The 17,847-nt window shown below is 41.9% G+C and overlaps 1 protein-coding gene across 2 annotated transcripts in view; it reads right to left on the bottom strand.

Annotated features, from left to right (window-relative positions):
- Positions 1-17,847, bottom strand: part of COG2 (component of oligomeric golgi complex 2) — a 329,606-nt gene that overhangs the window by 282,331 nt on the left and 29,428 nt on the right. For both annotated transcript variants that reach the window (XM_040429435.1, XM_040429434.1), the window contains exon 3: positions 3,682-3,747. In XM_040429435.1, coding sequence (XP_040285369.1) covers positions 3,682-3,747 — 66 coding nt within the window. The remainder of the gene's footprint in view (positions 1-3,681; positions 3,748-17,847) is intronic.

Below are 17,847 nucleotides of genomic sequence, written 5' to 3' on the forward strand. Positions count from 1 at the left end.
TAGAGGGAAGAGTGAAAAAGCATTCATATCTGTTCTAAGATTGTTTCTCTTTTTGAGTGTAAAAAAATTCCTTTGTTGTAGGGAATCCAACTGGATTCCCCAAAAAAAGGAAAAAGACTTGACTTTCCCCAATTTTTTTTTTCAACCCGATTTCCGTGGAACACAGGAAACTTATATCTCCCTCCAAACTTTTTGATCAAAAAGTCGTCTAGCTAAGGCACTAGAGTAACTCCTCTCAGTCTTACAAAGGCTGCTCTCTCTGCTACTACCTTTGTGAATACTCTTGGCGCCCGAGATATGCCAACGGGAAGTGCCTTATATTGAAGATGTAACAACTTCACTGCTGTATTTTTGGGAAGCAGCATGAATCGGAATGTGGTAGTAAGAGTGTTCCAGATCCAAGCTTGACACCCAGAAATTCTGGAAGACCAAATTTGTTGTTGATTTTATTGTCTCTAAGAAATTTATTGTAAGTTAAGGATTTGTTTAGCCTTTTCGGATTTAGAGTGTAATAGAATAGAAGGTAATAGAACCCTTTCCTCTTTCTCTTCCGGGAACTGGGCAAATCACCCCCCTTCTTTAATAGAGCCACCAACATTAACACTTCCCTTTTCTTGTGATCTTCGGGACATTTTGTCTGGACAAAAAAAAAGATTTTGTGGAAATGAGCCCCCGGGCCAAAAATTGTGATACCACCAACCCCCCAGTAAGACAGTATTTAAGGGGGGAGGGGAATAAAAAGCGGCAGTCACAGTTCCTGGGGGAAGGGGGGGTATGGCACAATATAGAATACCGTATTTTTTGCTTTATAAGACGCACCTGATAAGACGCACCTAGGAAAATAAGAAAAAAATATTTTGAACCAAAAAGGTGTGCTTTTGAACTAATGGTGGTCTGTGGATGACACCGATGGGGGATCTGTGGATGACGCCGATGGGGGATCTGTGGATGACGCCGATGGGGGATCTGTGGATGACACTTATGTCATCCACAGATCCCCATAAGTGTCATCTACAGATCCCCCTTCAGATGCATCAGTGTGGAGGGAGGAGGCGGAGACACTCATGGCGGGGCCCGATGCAGTGACTCTACTCTAATACACTGGGCCCCGCAACTGTTAAATACATTCAATCCGATCTATATCTAAATGTATACCGCACTGTTCGGTACTTACTGTAGTATGGGCATTAAGACTGCGCAGACCAGTAGCTCCCTCGGTCATGCGCCGCCTGCCCCAGCTCCCTCCTTATCTCACTTTATGAATGAACAGGCAGGCGGCGCATGAGAAGGGAGCTGCGGCAGGCGGGGCAGGACCGAGGGAGCTGCCGGTCTGCGCCGTCTTAATGCAATACTTACGGTACTACAGTAAGTACATTTAGATATAGATCGGATTGAATGTATTTAAAGAGGACCTTTCACTAGAATAAAAAATCTAAACTAACTATACAGACATGTAGAGCGGCGCCCAGGGATCCCCCTGCACTTACTGTTATACCTGGGCGTCGCTCCGTTCGCCCGGTATAGCCTCCGATATCTTCATAGTTAGGCTCCACCCAGTTGAGCCTGTCAGAGTCTCATTCTCCCATGCTGTAGCACTGGCCAATCGCAGCGCTCAGCTCATAGCCTGAGAGGCTTTTTTTTCTCTCAGGCTATGAGCTGAGCACTGCGATTGGCCAGCGCTACAGCCTGGGAGAAGGAGACGCCGGCAGGCTCAACTGGGTGGAGCCTAACTATGAAGATACTGGAGGCTATAACGGGAGAACGGAGCGGCGTCCAGGTATAACAGTAAGTGCAGGGGGATCCCTGGGCGCCGCTCTACGTGTCTGTATAGTTAGTTTAGATTTTTTATTCTAGTGAAAGGTCCTCTTTAACAGTTGTGGGGCCCGTGTAGAGTCACTGTACCGGGCCCCGCCATGAGTGTCCCCGCCTCCTCCCTCCACACTGATACTTCGTTGGCCGCGCTGTGCAGCATAGCGGCCAGCGAAGTATCCGCTTTATAAGACGCACGGCCATTTTCCCCCCACTTTTGGGGGGGGAAGAGTGCTTCTTATAAAGCGAAAAATACGGGAAGTGGCAGCTGCTACAGTCCCACAGTCCATAGGGGAAGCATTGCATAAAAAGCAGCTGCAGTGCACACAAAATCAGGTAAGGCTAGGTACACACTTGCCATCGGATTTTGTTATTCTGTTCCAACAAAGGAGCAGAATACTTGAATTGCCGAATCCTGCATATGCCAAACACCACTGGCACCTGCCAGATCCCATTCACATTTAAAGGGGTCCATCGGGATCTGGCTTGAGTATAGATATTTTGCCAAACAAAATATGGCTGCATGCCCTTTATTTTTGCTGGAATCTGTGAAGGAGGCTTCTGTCGGAACCTCTGCAGCAGATGTACACACAGCCTGAATGGTGCTGTGGGTGGTCATGGGCTATCAAACGTCATGAAAAAAGAATAACCTAGTCTCTAAATATACTTTTAGCATAGTTTTTGATTTTCTCATTTTGGAACCAAATAAATGTAAAGTAATTTGTAACAGCAAAAGAGAAAAATGAAATACATAGAAAAATATAAAATTCACATTTTTGATATAATCAAAAGAAAATCTCAAAAAGTGTATACAAACATAATCTATAAAATCCTTTTCACAACTCTGCATGATCCTATGGATACTGTCAGGCATTCAAAGGGTAATACTGCCATTCGTTTCATGTTGCCACACACACAGATCATGCAGACAGCAGTGTTCATACCATACTGGGCCCACACCACTGCTGCCACACTACACTTAGCTGCACTGGAGTCCCATCTACTCCTCATTAAGGCAAGATGCTCTCTTCCAATGACACACACGCAATTCCACAACCACCCAGTCTAGTGCACGGCACACTGGACGTTCGCCTGCACAGCAACATGACTACTAAACCCCCAGGCTGCTTGTGTTGAGGCGTGTGTTGTGTGTAAGACAACTTGTTTTAGCAGTCTTCATGGGGAAACAAGAATAGACTGAGTGGTAGGAGAGAACAAGAGGGGCATCAGCCTGAAACGCACTTTGCTTAAAGGGGTTCTCTGGGCTTTTAATATTGATTACCTATCATCAATGTCAGATTGGCGGGGGTCCGACACTCGGCACCCTCGCCGATCTCTGCTGTATGAGGAGACGGCAAGGGCAGAGCGCACGTGCCGTCTCCCTTCTCTCTTCCTGCTCACCGCTGATTTGCCATAGACAGCAGCGGTGAGCAGGAAGAGAGATGGCACATGAGCACTGTCTCCTCATACTGGTGATCAGCTGAGGTGCAGGATGTCGGACCCCTGCCGATCTGATATTGCACTTAGGATCCCAGAAATAATGAGTGTGTAGAAAGAGCAGCTCGTTTACAGAAGATCACAGCACTCTGCTGTCAAAGGGAAGATGCACTGAGAACTTTCCATATATGAGAAGTGATGTCACGGGAGCCCACCAAGTTATCTGTTTAACGGAAGTCAGTCAAGGATGTCATACTGTGGAATCAGTCACCCATAGGCCATTATGGCATTTGTTAAACTGAGTTTTTTGTTACTTTACAGGACATAATGGGATGGTATAGCGCAGTCATAGGAAAAAAAATGCAATGTGAATGCAGCATACTTTAGTCGCAAAGGATCATGATGATAAAAATGCAGCAAATACTCCACACATACCAATACTTCTTCTTTCAGTTGTCCTAGTGGTACAGAAAGCTGACTCAGAGCTTTATCCATTCCAACCTATACAAGAGAAAGAAAAGACAGGAGAGGAATGAATCACAAAACCAAACTATTTGTTCTCAAGTCTTTCCACCATGGGATTTGTAAGTCAAACATTTGAGCGTAACATCCAGAATTCAAATAAATTTACTTTTCGCCAATATTTTGGTTTCATTTTAGCATGTTCCCCCAGATCAGTGAGACGGACAAAAAAATATGGAAAACAAACAGCAGGTGATGCTATACAGATACATTTTTTTGAATAGCTGACTGGCTTTGCAAACCTTTTACATGTTATTACAAAAGTATTCAGATCCAGGTGTAGGTTTGAAAAATGTAGAATAGGTTTCGTGACACAAACCCTTTAACCACCTAACTGTTTTGGCTGAGCTAAGCTCAGGCTGTAGGAAAAGTACTTAAAGAGTAAGACTACTTTCACACTTGCGTTCAGAGCAGGTCCGTCTGATGTCTGCACAGACGGATCCGCTCCTATAATGCAGACGTTTGGATCCGTTCAGAACGGATCAGTCTGCATTATAGTTTTTAAAAAAAAAAGTGTGAAAGTGTGAAAGTAGCCGGAACGGATCCGTCCAGACTTTACATTGAAAGTCAATGGGGGACGGATCCGTTTGAAGATTGAGCCATATTGTCAAACGGATCCGTCCCCATTGACTTACATTGTAAGTCTGGACGGATCCGCTTGCCTCCGCACGGCCAGGCGGACACCCGAACACTGCAAACAGCGTTCAGGTGTCCGATTGCTGAGCGGAGGCTGAACGCTGCCAGACTGATGCATTCTCAGCGGATCCGCGTCCACTCAGAATGCATTGGGGCAGTACGGATGCGTTCGGGCCGCTTGTGAGCCCCTTCAAACTGAGCTCACAAACGGACACCCGAACGCTAGTGTGAAAGTAGCCTAACTAAACAAACCTTTATCTAAACTTTTAATGTTCTCTCTAATGCCCTAATAAAACTGTCTAATATACTTTATTAATGAATTCTCTATTTTTACTACACTTTTTGCTATCTAAAGCGCACCATCAGCGGTGTACGGAGTACATTTTGTGAATGGGCAGCAGCAGCGCAGGGAGTACGGGCAGGAGCAGCAATGTGCTCCCTGGACTATTACTAACTCCAAGCATAGCCCAAGGGTACCCTATACCCATGTACTATGCCAGGATTAGCTGAGTGGAGCGGGTTCCTACTTCTGCCTAAGCTAACATGCAGTTCTCTTAGCTTAGCGGAGCAGGCAGAAGCAGGAGCCAGCTCCGCTCAGCTACTCCTGGCATAGTACATGGGTACAGAGTACTCATGTGCTATGCCAGAAGTTTGGGCGGCATGGACGATTACTTTCATAAAATGTACTCCATACACCGCTGACAGCTTAGCAGTGTACAGAGAACAGAGTTTTAAGTGCACCAGGGAATGTTGTGCTTTAGAAAGCAAAAAGTGTAGTAGAAATAAATAATAATTTTATTAAGGAATTTTCTATTAGACAGTTTTATTAGGGCATTAGGGAGAGCATATTAAAGTTAGTAGATATCTTGGAAATAGCTCACTGACCCCACAACCATTGGAGGTGCACAATCTGATCAATTCACCCTTCAAATTAAATAACTGTCAATATAAGATTGGCACACTCAAACATGCGGAGCCCCACGGAATTTGAACAATTTATTATAACTGTACTTAATTAAAATATAATAAAATACAATAAAATGCACATATGATCAAATATATGGAGATAAAAGAATTAAAAAGGAATTAAACAGTGGATACAGTTACTTCTGTGTTGTTCAGGTTTGCTTATTGCAGATACTCAGTGATTCAGGTATCCGAAATAAGTACAAATGCCCTGGGTATTACTTCGTTTTAGTCTGTTCTGCTGATTATATTGCACATGGATTAAGGCTACTTCTCTTATAGACCTGTTGTTTTTATGTCTAGATGTTATATATCACGTAATCAATATACACTACAGCTGTGAATGTCTACCGAATTTCAGCGGCGAAACACCAACATATAGTCCATATGTTTTCCAAATGTTGTATAATTAATTTATCATGAGGATCTTCACATAGACTTTCATTTAAATGTTCAAAGGTTTTCGAAGAAAAATTTTCGAAAGATTTTTCCACACAAACTTTCGTTTATAATTTGCATTCGAAAAAACAGCATTCAAGAGTCAGTACAAAGATCACATGCGATAGTTCTCTATGGGCTGGAACTGTACTGGTAATTTTTTGCAAGATATAAGTTAAAGTCAGTACCAAATCACCCACACTTGTGGGCTTACCTGAATGCCAGCGTTTTTGAAGGATAGATCAGAAATTGTTTTATAACTGGAATTAGGAATGCTATTTTAAGAAAACAAGATATACAGTTGATTCAGTATTAATAACAGAAAAAAAAATGTGTTAGGTCTTAAATTATAACGGACATAAAAAACAAACAATGTAATCAAGTGATACAAAAGTAGGATTTTTTTTTAAAATAAATAAATAGTTCACACACACAGAAAAAGTGGTGCAGAGCTGGAAAACAAAACAAAACAAAAAAAAAAAAAGCTGGATATTCTCTGTATATTACAGAGTACAGTGTAATGAATGGTATTTTCATACAGCTTCCCTGCTAGTGTGTATGCTCGGCATTAAAAGGGTTTTACAAGATTATTATTATTTTTTTTTTTTACCGATGACCTCTCCTCAAGCCCAATTCACACACGTGGATTTTCACAGACCACATTTAAAAGAAAAACTATTATACAGGGTGGGCCATTTATATGGATACACCTTAATAAAATGGGAAGTGGATTGGTCGTCGTGGGCCAGTTGAATGGCCCCCAAGGTCTCCCGATCTGACCCCCTTAGACTTTTATCTTTGGGGTCATCTGAAGGCAATTGTCTATGCTGTGAAGATACGAGATGTACAGCACCTGAAACTATGGATACTGGAAGTCTGTGCTAGCATTTCTCCTGCGGTGTTGCTATCAGTGTGTGAAGAGTGGGAGAAGAGGGTTGCATTGACAATCCAACACAATGGGCAGCACATTGAACACATTTTGTAAGTGGTCAGAAACTTGTAAATAACTCATGAAAGAATAAAGTTACGTTAAAACCAAGCACACCATTGTTTTTCTTGTGAAATTCCCAATAAGTTTGATGTGTCACATGACCCTCTTCCTATTGAAAAAACTAAAGTTGGATTCAAAATGGCCGACTTCAAAATGGCCGCCATGGTCACCACCCATCTTGAAAAGTTCCCCCCCCTCACATATACTAATGTGCCACAAACAGGAAGTTAATATCACCAACCATTCCCATTTTATTAAGGTGTATCCATATAAATGGCCCACCCTGTATATATATGCATTGCGCATAAGAGTATGCTGTCTTGCTATAAGCTTTTGATTAGAGTGAAGACCAGAGGGCGTTGGCAAGTAATGGTGTGAACAGGCAACAGCGATTATAAGCAATTCTGTGTGTGGTGTGTGTAGCTGTTCCCAGGAAATATAAATCATTCAGTGGAATGTGAATGGGTGCAGCTTTAAGTTGCAGATGGGTTGAATATGTGTGAAGTTGTGAAGAATCTGATGGATGCTCAGCAGAGCTGCGTGTGCAGTCTGTACTTCAAGTTTAAGGGTGTGAGACGGGGGTGCCGTGGAGCGGGGCAAGTATGAGTATATGAGGTGCCCGGGCAGTAGACTGACTAGTAGAGGGAGGAACGCACCGTCCGACCGGAAGGTGTGGACTTAAGCCCCTTTCACACGAGCGAGTTTTCCACGCGGGTGCAATGCGTGACGTGAACGCATAGCACCAGCACTGAATCCTGACCCATTCATTTCAATGGGTCTGCGTACATGAGCGTTGTTTTTCACGCATCAGTTCTGAGTTGCGTGAAAATCACAGCAAGTGCGGGTGCGATGCATTTTTCACTGATGGTTGCTAAGAGATGTTGTTTGTAAACCTTCAGTTTTTTTATCACGCGCGTGAAAAACGCATCAAAACGCATTGCACCCGCGCAGAAAAAAACGGAACAACTGAATGCAATCGCAGATAAAACGGACTGAACTTTCTTGCAAAATAGTGCAAGTTTCACTGAACGCACCCTGAACACATCCGGACCTAATCAGTCACGCTCGTGTGAAAGAGGCCTTAGATGACCTACAGGGGAAGGAGGATAGGGTGGACGTCACAAACACTGCCCTTTTGCCCATCCCTAGTTACAAGACACCCCCATGAAAGTCTTGTGTTCTGGTGTATGCCATCATGAAAAAAAAAAAAAAAAAAAAAAAAAAGTATTAAAGTGCAGCGTAAACCACAAAACAACATTAGGCATAATACTGTAGAAGGTTCATGATAAAAATGATAGTGTCTAGTTTTATGTTTGGTAATAAACTTCAAGTGTAAATGTGCTTCTATTATCTGGGGAGCAGCATTTTTGTGCACCTTTGCCCCACCTATCCCACAGGTGACCTTGATTAGGTGGTACATATAGCTGTATGGTGGTACATATAGCTCCTCTTCTCATTGGTGTCTTGATGCAAACAGAGATAACTAAGAGCAGCACACTATGTGCAGGGTCTGCTCTCCTGAATGTAGATGCCCAACAGCATAGATAGGTTTAGAGTAGGACCTGCCTGAGTGAGACCACCTTGGCGCTGGTAGGCGGGCACAGATGTGTTTTGATCAAAATATATTGGCTGAGAGTCTCAGATTTTCATCATATCAGAGTGAGGGCTTAGTCCATATATAATGTTTGCATCTATTGTTTTAGTGCATTATTTTCCGTGATCTTTGGTAATAATCAGGTTCAAGTTAAGACATATTAGAACAAATGTATATATATGTTTTGGTTTTACATCACAATGTGATTTGATAAATATTGCAGTGTTATCTCGCCGCAGAAGACACTTCTGCATCTAATCCATAATTGCTACTGTTTATCTAATGTGTTGAGGTATAAAAATGAGGATCTCTATTACTTGTAAAAATATGTATGCATGTATGTTTGGAAGTGTTATTCTTAATATACAGATAATTAGATGAGGTTCTTGGTTTAGCAAAGTTTATTTTGCTTTGGCAGAGGACCTCTATGGTACCATTGGCAAATGTATTCAAAAGCAGTGTTGGACCAACAAAAGTTATAAGGACTTTTGTTCATTTGTTTTGTTTGATTCATTTGATGCAGGGGTGGAGAGAAAGGAGTATTACACTCACCAGTAATCAGTTTCCTGTAAGTCTCCATGATGACACACATGAGACTGCATCCCTTCTAATAGGACAGGAAAAACACAGGTTTAAAACCCCACCCCTTCCCCACCAGTATTTTTAACCCTTTAAGGACCCATGACGTACATGTACGTAATTTCTTTGCGGGACTTAAAGACCCGTGACGTACAAGTACTTCATGGGGATTGGGCGGGTGTAGGAGCTGTATTACTCATATAGCCAATGCATTCCAATATACAGGGTGGGCCATTTATATGGATACACCTTAATAAAATGGGAATGGTTGGTGATATTAACTTTCGGTTTGTGGCACATTAGTATATGTGAGGGTGGTAAACTGAGTAAAACTTCGCTTTTAATAAATTAAGGAGATAAAATAGCCCCTACTAGACTAACAACAAATAAGACGTGCCCATAAGAGGCACAATACACAGACATATAAATCACTCGGGAAAAAAAGGGGGGACAAGGGGGAAGGTCAATATGGGCGATAGGGGTGACGGTGTATATTGCCCTCTGGCCCTAGTACCTCCCTACTTGTCCTGTAAACCCTATAAGGTATCCAAAGGACGGGGTCCAAAAAACCCCGCAAGGGGTGGCCCAGACAGGAACACTGATCCTGATAAATAACCCTAGTTAGGCCCTAGTCATAGACAAAAGGGGAACAGGGTGCTGCTTTGGAATACAGTGATGATATATGTAATGAACACAGAAAAAGAAGGGGGGGTATATCACCACCCAGACGTCCAGAAGGAGTCAGGGCGGGGGCATACTTAAGTGTCCCGACGCGTTTCTTCAATTGGAGCCCAGGATTCTTCAGGGGACACGGGGCTATGTGTTCGCTTTGATCAGTCTGTGACTAAGCTTGGTATTGGCTGCGGTCGAGGGTGGCTGTAAGCACACTGTGTAGCAAGACCCAGTGTGGTGGTGTCTGCTAGGATGATGACCGGCAGTCATCATCCTAGCAGACACCACCACACTGGGTCTTGCTACAGTGTTAAGTTTAATCAAACTGTTCACACCATTACTTGCCAACGCCCTCTGGTCTTCACTCTAATCAAAAGCTTATAGCAAGACAGCATACTCTTATGCGCAATGCATATATATACAGGGTGGGCCATTTATATGGATACACCTTAATAAAATGGGAATGGTTGGTGATATTAACTTCCTGTTTGTGGCACATTAGTATATGTGAGGGGGGGGAACTTTTCAAGATGGGTGGTGACCATGGCGGCCATTTTGAAGTCGGCCATTTTGAATCCAACTTTAGTTTTTTCAATAGGAAGAGGGTCATGTGACACATCAAACTTATTGGGAATTTCACAAGAAAAACAATGGTGTGCTTGGTTTTAACGTAACTTTATTCTTTCATGAGTTATTTACAAGTTTCTGACCACTTATAAAATGTGTTCAATGTGCTGCCCATTGTGTTGGATTGTCAATGCTGAATTGATTACATATATCTCCCTAAAACGTGTTGGGACTTTATATTCTTTTATTTACAATTGGCCACTAGGACCATCGGTGTCCCTGAGCTGACACGTGTTATTAATTATAAAATATAACATTTATTACTTGTCCTTAAAAATAAATTATTTAGAACTCTACAATTAAAATTTTCAGCTATGCCTGCCTGCCATGTATTAATAATAGCAACATAGGGTCTGATTGTTAGGTACGTCCACTAGAGGGCACTATACACTTGTAGCTGTTTTTCTCTTTGCTTTTTTTATTAGGGCATAGTCTATGCTCAGATTGTGCACGCTGTTATTTTCACAGCGTGCTGCCTGCTATCACAACTGCCTTACTGGACTATGCTCCTCTTGTTAATATATTCTCCCAGACCTTATTACAGGCCAGGCAAAAGCTGGCTAAAACACTAATATCACTTGCTGCCCCCCGACATGTTTCGCCAACCAGGCGTCTTCAGGGGTTTGGGCAGTGGACTCCACTGCCCAAACCCCTGAAGACGCCTGGTTGGCGAAACAGGCATAGCTGAAAATTTTAAATTGTAGAGTTCTAAATAATTTATTTTTAAGGACAAGTAATAAATGTTATATTTTATAATTAATAACACGTCAGCTCAGGGACACAGATGGTCCTAGTGGCCAATTGTAAAAAAAAAGGATTGTCAATGCAACCCTCTTCTCCCACTCTTCACACACTGATAGCAACACCGCAGGAGAAATGCTAGCACAGGCTTCCAGTATCCGTAGTTTCAGGTGCTGCACATCTCGTATCTTCACAGCATAGACAATTTCCTTCAGATGACCCCAAAGATAAAAGTCTAAGGGGGTCAGATCGGGAGACCTTGGGGGCCATTCAACTGGCCCACGATGACCAATCCACTTTCCAGGAAACTGTTCATCTAGCTGGCACGTTCCCTGAGTTTTTCCAGCAAGATGGTGCACCATCAAATTATGGGTGTCCGGTCCGAGCATTCCTAGATGAACAGTTTCCTGGAAAGTGGATTGGTCGTCGTGGGCCAGTTGAATGGCCCCCAAGGTCTCCCGATCTGACCCCCTTAGACTTTTATCTTTGGAATCATCTGAAGGCAATTGTCTATGCTGTGAAGATACAAGATGTGCAGCACCTGAAACTACGGATACTGGAAGCCTGTGCTAGCATTTCTCCTGCGGTGTTGCTATCAGTGTGTGAAGAGTGGGAGAAGAGGGTTGCATTGACAATCCAACACAATGGGCAGCACATTGAACACATTTTATAAGTGGTCAGAAACTTGTAAATAACTCATGAAAGAATAAAGTTACGTTAAAACCAAGCACACCATTGTTTTTCTTGTGAAATTCCCAATAAGTTTGATGTGTCACATGACCCTCTTCCTATTGAAAAAACAAAAGTTGGATTCAAAATGGCTGCCATGGTCACCACCCAACTCTTGAAAAGTTTCCCCCCCTCACATATACTAATGTGCCACAAAATCTAAGTTAATATCACCAACCATTCCCATTTTATTAAGGTGTATCCATATAAATGGCCCACCCTGTAGAAGTATTGGAATGCATTGTAAAAGGGGATCGGACCCCTTTTTTTTTTTTTTTAAATGCTGTTATTGTGTAAAACTTAAGTAAATAAAAAGTACACATATTAGGCATCTCCAAATTCGTAAGAACCTGCTCTATAAAAATATCACATGACCTAACCCCTCAGGTGAACACTGTAAAAAAAAAAGCCATTTTTTGTCACCTTACAAAACAAAAAGTGTAATAGCAAGCGATCAAAAAGTCATATGCATCCCAAAATAGTGCCAAACAGTCATCTCATCTCGAAAAAATGGCTCTCAGAATATGGAGACACTAAAACATGATATTTTTCTGGTTTCAAAAATGATAGTGTAAAACAAAAAGTATACATATTAGGCATTACCAAGTCCATAACGACCGGCTCTATAAAAAATACCACATGACCTAACCCCTCAGGTAAACACCGTAAAAAAAAAAATATACAATAAAAACGGTGTAAAAAAAAGCAATTTTTTGTCCCCTTACATCACAAAAAGTGTAATAGCAAGCGATCAAAAAGTCATATGCAATTGAACAGTCATCTCATCCCGAAAAATTAGCCCCTACCCAAGACAGTCGCCAAAAAAATAAATAAAACTACGACTTTTAGAATGTGGAGACACTAAAAAAATATTTTTTAAAAATGCTTTGTTATGTAAAACTGAAAAAAAAAAAAAGAAAAAAAAAAAAAAAAAGGCATATTTGGTATTGTCGTGTCCGTGACAACCTGCTCTATCAAAATACCACATGATCTAACCCAGTGTTTCCCAACCAGTGTGCCTCCAGCTGTTGCAAAACTACAACTCCCAGCATGCCCGCACAGCCTTTGGCATGCTGGGAGGTGTAGTTTTGCAACAGCTGGAGGCACACTGGTTGGAAAACACTTATCTAACCTGTCAGATGAATCTTGTAAATAACAAAAAATAAAAAGCGGTGGCAAAACAGCCATTTCTTGTTACCATGCCTCACAAAAAGTGTAATTTACAGCAACCAAAAATCATATGCACCCTAAAATAGTACCAAAAAAACTGCCACCTTATCCTGTAGTTTCTAAAATAGGGTCACTTTTTTGGAGTTTCTAATCTATGGGTACATCAGGGGGGCTTCAAATGGGACATGGTGTAAAAAAAAAAAAAAAAAAAAAAAAAAAAAAAGGATTCAAATGGAAAATATGGCAAAAAAGTGAAATTTTGAAATTGTATCCATTTTCCATTAATTCTTGTGGAACACCTAAAGGGTTAACAACGTTTGTAAAATCAGTTTTGAATACCTTGAAGGGTGTAGTTTGCAAAATGGGTTCATTTTGGGATGGTTTTTATTATGCAAGCTTCACAAAGTGACTTCAGACCTGAACTGGTCCTTAAAAAGTGGGTTTGGGAAATTTTCTGAAAAATTTCAAGATTTGCTTCTAAACTTCTAAGCTTTCCAACGTCCCCCAAAAAAAAAAAAGGGCATTCACAAAATTATCCAAACATGAAGTAGACATATGGGGAATGTAAAGTAATAACTATTTTGGGAGGTATTACTAATATAAAAGAAATTGAAATTTTGCTAATTTTTCCAAATTTCTATAAATAAATAAAAATTTGTTTGACAAAATTTTACCACTGTCATGAATTACAATATGTGACGAGAAAACAATCTCAGAATGGCCTGGATAAGTAAAAGTGTTTTAAAGTTATCACCACAAAGTGACATGTCAGATTTGCAAAAAATGGCCTGGTCCTTAAGGTGAAAAATGGCAGGGTCCTGAAGGGGTTAACAGACACCCGAAAAGGATAATAGAAACATGATAACTAATGTAAAGATAATAGGGTGGGAAATATGTCTCGTCATGGAGACTTCCAGGAAACCAGATTACCAGTGAGTATAATACTAATTTCCGCAGTCGTCTCCATGACGGCATACATGAGAACTAAAGATGAAAATTAAACTAGGGGGGAGACAACTGCGCAGACAACCTTGCGTCCAAAGTCCATGTCCTGGTTAGCCGAAACATCAATAGTGTTTCGTAAAAGTATTTAAGCGCTTCCATGTCGCTTATGCTGAGTATTTTTCTGCCCAGTATGTAGACATAGATGTAGTTGAATGGGCTTTAATAAAAAGGTGGTATAGGTTTCCCCTTGGTTCTATAGGCTTCTGATATTGCCAACTTAAAGGGATTCGGTCATCAGAAATGAGCCCTATAAGCTAAACATATGGCGATGTCCCTTGTAAAACACAGAATCCTAAAGAGAGTTTATCAAATGCCCCTGTGGCTCTATAGTCCTAAAAAAGCGGTTTATATCACCTGTCAATCACTTCAAAATGTGTCCAAGGGGACGTCTCATTTTGAAAGGTGCCCGGCTGCAGCCATGTCGTTTAGGTGCCCAGCGCCGCCTTCTGAGCTGAAATCGCTGCCGTCCCTTACGTCATCACTGCCTCTCTAACCACCGCTAGCTTCATCCAGATCCCGCGCGTGCGCACTAGGTATATCCTGATGCGCCCGTGCGGGGGCAGCAGCCTCGTATAGCGAAGTGCGCATGCGCTGGCCAGCGCACTTCGCTCGAACCTCCACTGACTGCCCTATTACAGCCCATCCCAGCCATCCAACCTCCTACAGCCTGGTTCAAAGCTCGCGGGATCTGGATGAAGCGAGCGGTGGTTAGAGAGGCAGTGATGACGTGAGGTAGGCAAATCGCATGAAAGGGAGGGCGGCGATTTCAGCTCAGAAGGCGGCGCTGGACACCTAAACGACATGGCTGCAGCCGGGCACCTTTCACCATGAGACGTCCCCTTGGACACATTTTGAAGTGATTGACAGGTGATATAAACCGCTTTTTTAGGAATAGAGCCACAGGGGCATTTGATAAACTCACTTTAGGATTCTGTGTTTTACAAGGGACATCGCCATATGTTTAGCTTATAGGGCTCATTTCTGATGACAGAATCCCTTTAATCCACCTAGAGAGGACTTTGAGGCCCTTTCCCTTGTTCAGTCCACAGTGCTGTAGAAATGAGGTTTTTGTCAATTCTCCATTGTCTGGTAGTTTTTGTATAATGTAAAACTGCCCTTCTAACATCAAACGTATGAAAAGATAGATTCCTGCTTGTTACTAGGATTGGCAAAAAAAAGATGGGATCACTATGTCCTGGGACCTGTGAAATGACAAAACAACTTTGGGCAAAAAGTTTGGATCTAATTTGAATATTAATTTCTCCTCAAATATTTTAAAAAAGGGTTCCTGTATTGACAGGGCCTGTAATTAATTCACTCTTCTTGCTGAAGTTATTGCTACTAAGGCTACTTTCACACTAGCGTTCGGGGCTCCGCTTGAGAGTTCCGTTTGAAGGCTCTCACAAGCGGCCCCGAACGGATCCGTACTGCCCTAATGCATTCTGAGTGGATGCGGATCCGCTCAGAATGCATCAGTCTGGCAGCGTTCAGCCTCCGCTCCGCTCAGCAGGCGGACACCTGAACGCAGCTTGCAGCGTTCGGGTGTCCGCCTGGCCGTGCGGAGGCAAACGGATCCGTCCAGACTTACAATGTAAGTCAATGGGGACGGATCCGTTTGAAGATGACACAGTATGGCTCAATTTTCAAACGGATCCGTCCCCATTGACTTTCAATGTAAAAGTCAAAACGGATCCGTTTGCATTATCATGAACAAAAAAAAATATATATATATATATATATATATATATATATATATATATATATATATATTTTTTTTTTTTTTTGTTCATGGTTATGCAAACGGATCCGTTCTGAACGGATGCAAGCATTTGCATTATAGGAGCGGATCCGTCTGTGCAGACACCAGACGGATCCGCTCCTAACGCAAGTGTGAAAGTAGCCTAAGAAGGTTGTTTTTATCGTAAACAGGATGATTGAAATAGACTACAATGGTTCGAAAGGATAGAACATTGAGGTTCCAAGGTGGTACTAGGTTTGTTATTCTCGGTCTAAGTCTGTCTGCTGTCTTAAGAAATTGGGAAACCCAGGGTATATCCAAACTGATATTATGCAAGGCTCCTAGAGCAGATACTTGTACCCAAAGTGTGTTAGGGGCAAGACCTAGGTCAAATCCATCTTGAAGAAATTCTAATATATAGGATATGTTAGGAGTGACATCACTAAACCATCTCCACACCATGAAGCAAAATGTATACATATTTTTAAGTAGATCTTTGAGGTATTATTCTTCCTACTTATTAATATTGTTTGACCCACTCTTTCAAAAAGACCCCTTTTTTTTTTTTAATCAGAGAGCCCTTTTCAAACTCCATGCTGATAATTTCAGGATCTTTAGGTCTGGAACTGAAGAAAGGATGCCCGATGCTTCCCTGTTTATGCTCTCCAGGAGGCCAAACTAACTCCTTTTGGGCAAATATGGGACTTTGAGGATTAGGTTGCAATTTTCGGAGTTGAATTTTTGCAGAGCCCTGGAAATTAGATGGATTGGTGGGAATGCATATGCTAGATCGTATAGCCAACCGTGGCTGAACGCATCCCTGGGATTGAGGGATAAAAAAATAAAAAATAAAATTGCTTCACCTTATGATCTTTCTTGCAGGTGAAGAGATCTATGCTGGGAATCTCCCATTGCTTTGTTATCAATGCAAAAGGGGAGGGGAAAGGGACCATTCTACTGGGTCTACTTTGTGTCGACTCAGATAGTCTGCTATGTAATTGAGAGCTCTTCAGATGGACTGCTGATGGGCAGAAAAATCAGTAGCCTTCCTAAGAAAATATTTTCTGTGAGATTGACTGAAGGCAGTTGTGTCTTGTACCTCCTTTCAAAACCTTCTAGATGGCTAGAAGTTTTCTGAAGTTTGATGACTGAGCCCATTCCACTTTGGACCATTGACCCTGGAAAAACATTGATACGAATGGGCCCCCCCAACCCCAGGAACTCGCTTTTGTTGTTAACCAGAAGATCCATTTTTGTTGCCAGTGAACACCTTTCTTCAGATTCCTGTCTATCCTCAACCAATTCAGGGATTATTTCACTTCCATGGATATGTAAACCTTCTGATCCAGGGTAGTTGGAGATTTGTTCCACTCGGAAAGGACAAACTTCTGGAGAGTCCTCATGTGGAATTGTGCCCATGCTACTGCCGGACGACAGAGTCCGCAGTAGTGCCATGGCTGACCTGATTGAACATGAGGTTCACTTCTGAAACTGTTAAACCTGAGAATGAATACTCCCTATTCCCTGCCATTTCAAATAAGGGAAGGCTACCTAAAATCTCTTCCCTAGGAGTCTTATCAGGTGAATTTCAAATTGATCCAGCCAGATGTTAAGTGTACGTGCCACACAAGTAGAAGCTACACCAGGTTTTAGTAATGCCGACGTTGCCTCCCAAGTCTGTCCATTGGATCTTTTAATTGTGTTGAGTCTTCAAACGGTAGCACTGTACTATTAGCCACGGGAGCATTTACTTTGAGTATAGTACCCCAGTGAACACAATCTTCCTCACTAAAAGGGTACATCCTTTTTAAACCTCTAGGATTAAAAGATCCCTTTTCTGGCTTAGTCCATTCCATCTTAATCATGTTTTGAATATATTCTGGTACCGGAAATACACTTCTACGTCTTTCCCCTAAACCTCCAAAAAGTTCTTCCTGAACAGATTGTGGCTTTTTTTGGTATTTCTATCTGTATAGTGGCCCTTGTAGCTCCTCATGTACAATGTTTGTAATACAGTCCTTGCTGATTTTTTTTAGGGTATATATCCGGCAATTTTTTGTAACAAGTAATACAGTTTGCTGGTTTTTTAGGCTTCTTCTGTGCCTCTTTATATTGCGGAAGTGCTAGTGGCGATCTAGCAGTGCATGTCCACAGCTCTATATGCAAAATCCAGGTGACAGAATCCCTTTAATT

This window comes from Bufo bufo, chromosome 4 (genome assembly GCF_905171765.1).
Source record: "Bufo bufo chromosome 4, aBufBuf1.1, whole genome shotgun sequence".
Taxonomy (NCBI): domain Eukaryota; kingdom Metazoa; phylum Chordata; class Amphibia; order Anura; family Bufonidae; genus Bufo; species Bufo bufo.